This window comes from Aplysia californica, unplaced genomic scaffold (assembly GCF_000002075.1).
Source record: "Aplysia californica isolate F4 #8 unplaced genomic scaffold, AplCal3.0 scaffold00108, whole genome shotgun sequence".
Classification (NCBI taxonomy): Eukaryota; Metazoa; Mollusca; class Gastropoda; order Aplysiida; family Aplysiidae; genus Aplysia; species Aplysia californica.
In genome coordinates this window covers 539,543-541,804 of record NW_004797378.1, presented here as the reverse complement: position 1 = coordinate 541,804, position 2,262 = coordinate 539,543, and the positions used below count along the sequence as shown (strand labels likewise).

General features: G+C 39.5%; 1 protein-coding gene across 3 annotated transcripts in view; it reads right to left on the bottom strand.

The window, feature by feature from the left end:
- LOC101853454 (N-acetylglucosamine-1-phosphodiester alpha-N-acetylglucosaminidase) overlaps positions 1-2,262 on the bottom strand; it is a 32,234-nt gene that overhangs the window by 20,281 nt on the left and 9,691 nt on the right. For all 3 annotated transcript variants that reach the window (XM_005095598.3, XM_005095599.3, XM_035969037.1), the window contains exons 7-8: positions 1,812-1,920; positions 676-804 (exon numbers count right to left, since the gene is read on the bottom strand). In XM_005095598.3, the coding sequence (XP_005095655.1) occupies positions 676-804; positions 1,812-1,920 (238 nt within the window). The remainder of the gene's footprint in view (positions 1-675; positions 805-1,811; positions 1,921-2,262) is intronic.

The following is a 2,262-nucleotide window of genomic DNA, read 5'->3' as shown; positions in this document are numbered from 1 at the left end:
GCATTTAAAGACAGTAAATCCCCATAAGAGCCTTTGAATTCAGTTTTTTGTCTCTCCTGCAAAATTTACGAAATCGGAGTTGGACGGTTAGAATTCTCGACCGACGATATATACATGTAAGCCGATCAGTGTTTACTGCCAGTAAATCATTTTTGTGCAGTAGAAGGGTATATCTAGATCTAATCTTTTCTTCGAGCTAAAATCTGAATCTGACTCTTTCAAATGTGGGGAAAATGGTGGTAAACATAAAGGGAATGTACCTCAATAATAATTACAAGATTTTAGAAGCACTTCCCTTATAATTGGTATCAAAACAACCTCTGTCACAGTCCCGTAAATTTTACGGGCCATAGGAACAGCGCTACACGGTTCAGGCCTGTAAATTCTACGGATGCGGCCGCGAAAAGGTTAACCTCTAAGCCCCGAGAGCCCCCAGAGAAAGTTTGACTGAAGTATAATAAAAAATAATAATAACAACAATATCATTAATAATAATAAAAGAAATAATAGAAGGCATTTATATTGTGCATGTTCATGTTTGAAAAAGTCTCTGTGCATTTTACAATTCAGACCTTATAACATTTGAATTTACAGAGAGTCAGCTAGAGAAAATCTTCATCGAAAGACCCATATCCCACAACAAAGTACCAAGTAGAAAAAGATAAAAAGACTGACCATTTATCGGGGGGATAGTTCCTTAGAGTAGAATTGACCACTGTTGTAGTAGAACCACCTCCATCCAAATTGATGGCATTGACAATGCCTAGATCTATCAGTATGTCAGCAAACTCACGAAGGTTCACTCTGGGGAGGGGAAACATGCATAGGAACCATCATGTAAGTTATCAGTCATAGGAGAATGGAAAAAGTAAATAGGTAAATTTGCAAAGTGTCAGCTAAAAAGCTGAATTCCTGAGAGAGAGGGGGAGAGGGAGGGAGAGGGAGGGAGGGAGAGAGAGAGAGAGAGAGAGAGAGAGAGAGAGAGAGAGAGAGAGAGAGGCGGAAAAAAATACTATCGATTGCTCAGTGTGTAAAACTCCATCGTACACCACTTTTCAAAATGGTGTACGGCACAGTCTTACAGTAAGTGTTATTCCCTAGAATGTGCAGCAACCCTAATATTGAAGGGGAATAGAATTTTACAACATTACACTATTTTGTCAAATTACTTGAAAAAGGAGACACCACTCAGATCAAAAAAGATAACTAGAACACTCAAGATGATAAACAGAAAGGATAGAAGTGACTCTGTCTGTTGTTGTTGTTTTCAAATCCCTTTAGCTGCGAGCATTTCGCTCTTGGCAGCGCAATGCCTCCCTCAAGTAACCACAGGTCCTTGTCATCTGGTCAACGCCAGAGTAGAGCAGGCTTTGTAAGTCTGTAGGTGTGTGCAGGAGCTTGCGTCGAAGAACTGCCAGGTTTGGGCAGTGAAGGAGAAGATGTTCAACAGTCTCCTCGTGGTAGTCACAGTGTCTGCAATGGGGTTCCCACATGGGGTTGATTCTATTTATGTGCTTGTTGGTGTGTAAGTGTCCTGTGCGGGCTCTGAAGATCAATGTCTGAACGACTCTGTTTAACCTGTCTCGACAGGATTAGCAAAATCCCTTTGTGTTACTTATTTTTCTAGTACAGTAAAGATAGTGTTCTGCACTGTTAAAAGCTTTAGTGTTACTAATTTTTATCATGACAACAAATTTATTGTTATCCACTACATGAAAAATCTGTAACATCCTAAACAGCTAGAATTAAAGGCATTTCCTGAAAAACTACAACACTTTGCAACAGACTGTAAGGCGTTTCACAGAGCTTACCCCAGCTCATCTGTCTTTCCTTCCACTTGGATCATGTGAATCCTTCCATCAGCATCATGGCCAACGGCTGTCCGTGCTGACACCACAGAGATGAATCTCTCAAATGTACCTGAGAGAAGAGACAAATACAAATACAATTCAAAATGGGAACAGTCTAAGTCTAAACCTTCAACGATTCAGCTTAAAAGCTGCCCTGCACCTACAAAATAACTTTGTTGCTTTTAATGTGCTCTCTTCCCTTTTCAAAACTTTGTTTTTTAATATCTGCTCTTTACGCAATAAGAATCACAATGAAAGCCTTCATTTTTTAATACATATTGTGTCATGAACAGAGTACAAGAAGGTAGGGCGCTGCACAGTGGCGACCGACAGTGGCATTGTTTGTAAACTGTTCTGTATTTGTGTAATAGTGTGTATTTATGTATGTATTTATGCATGTATGTATTTATGT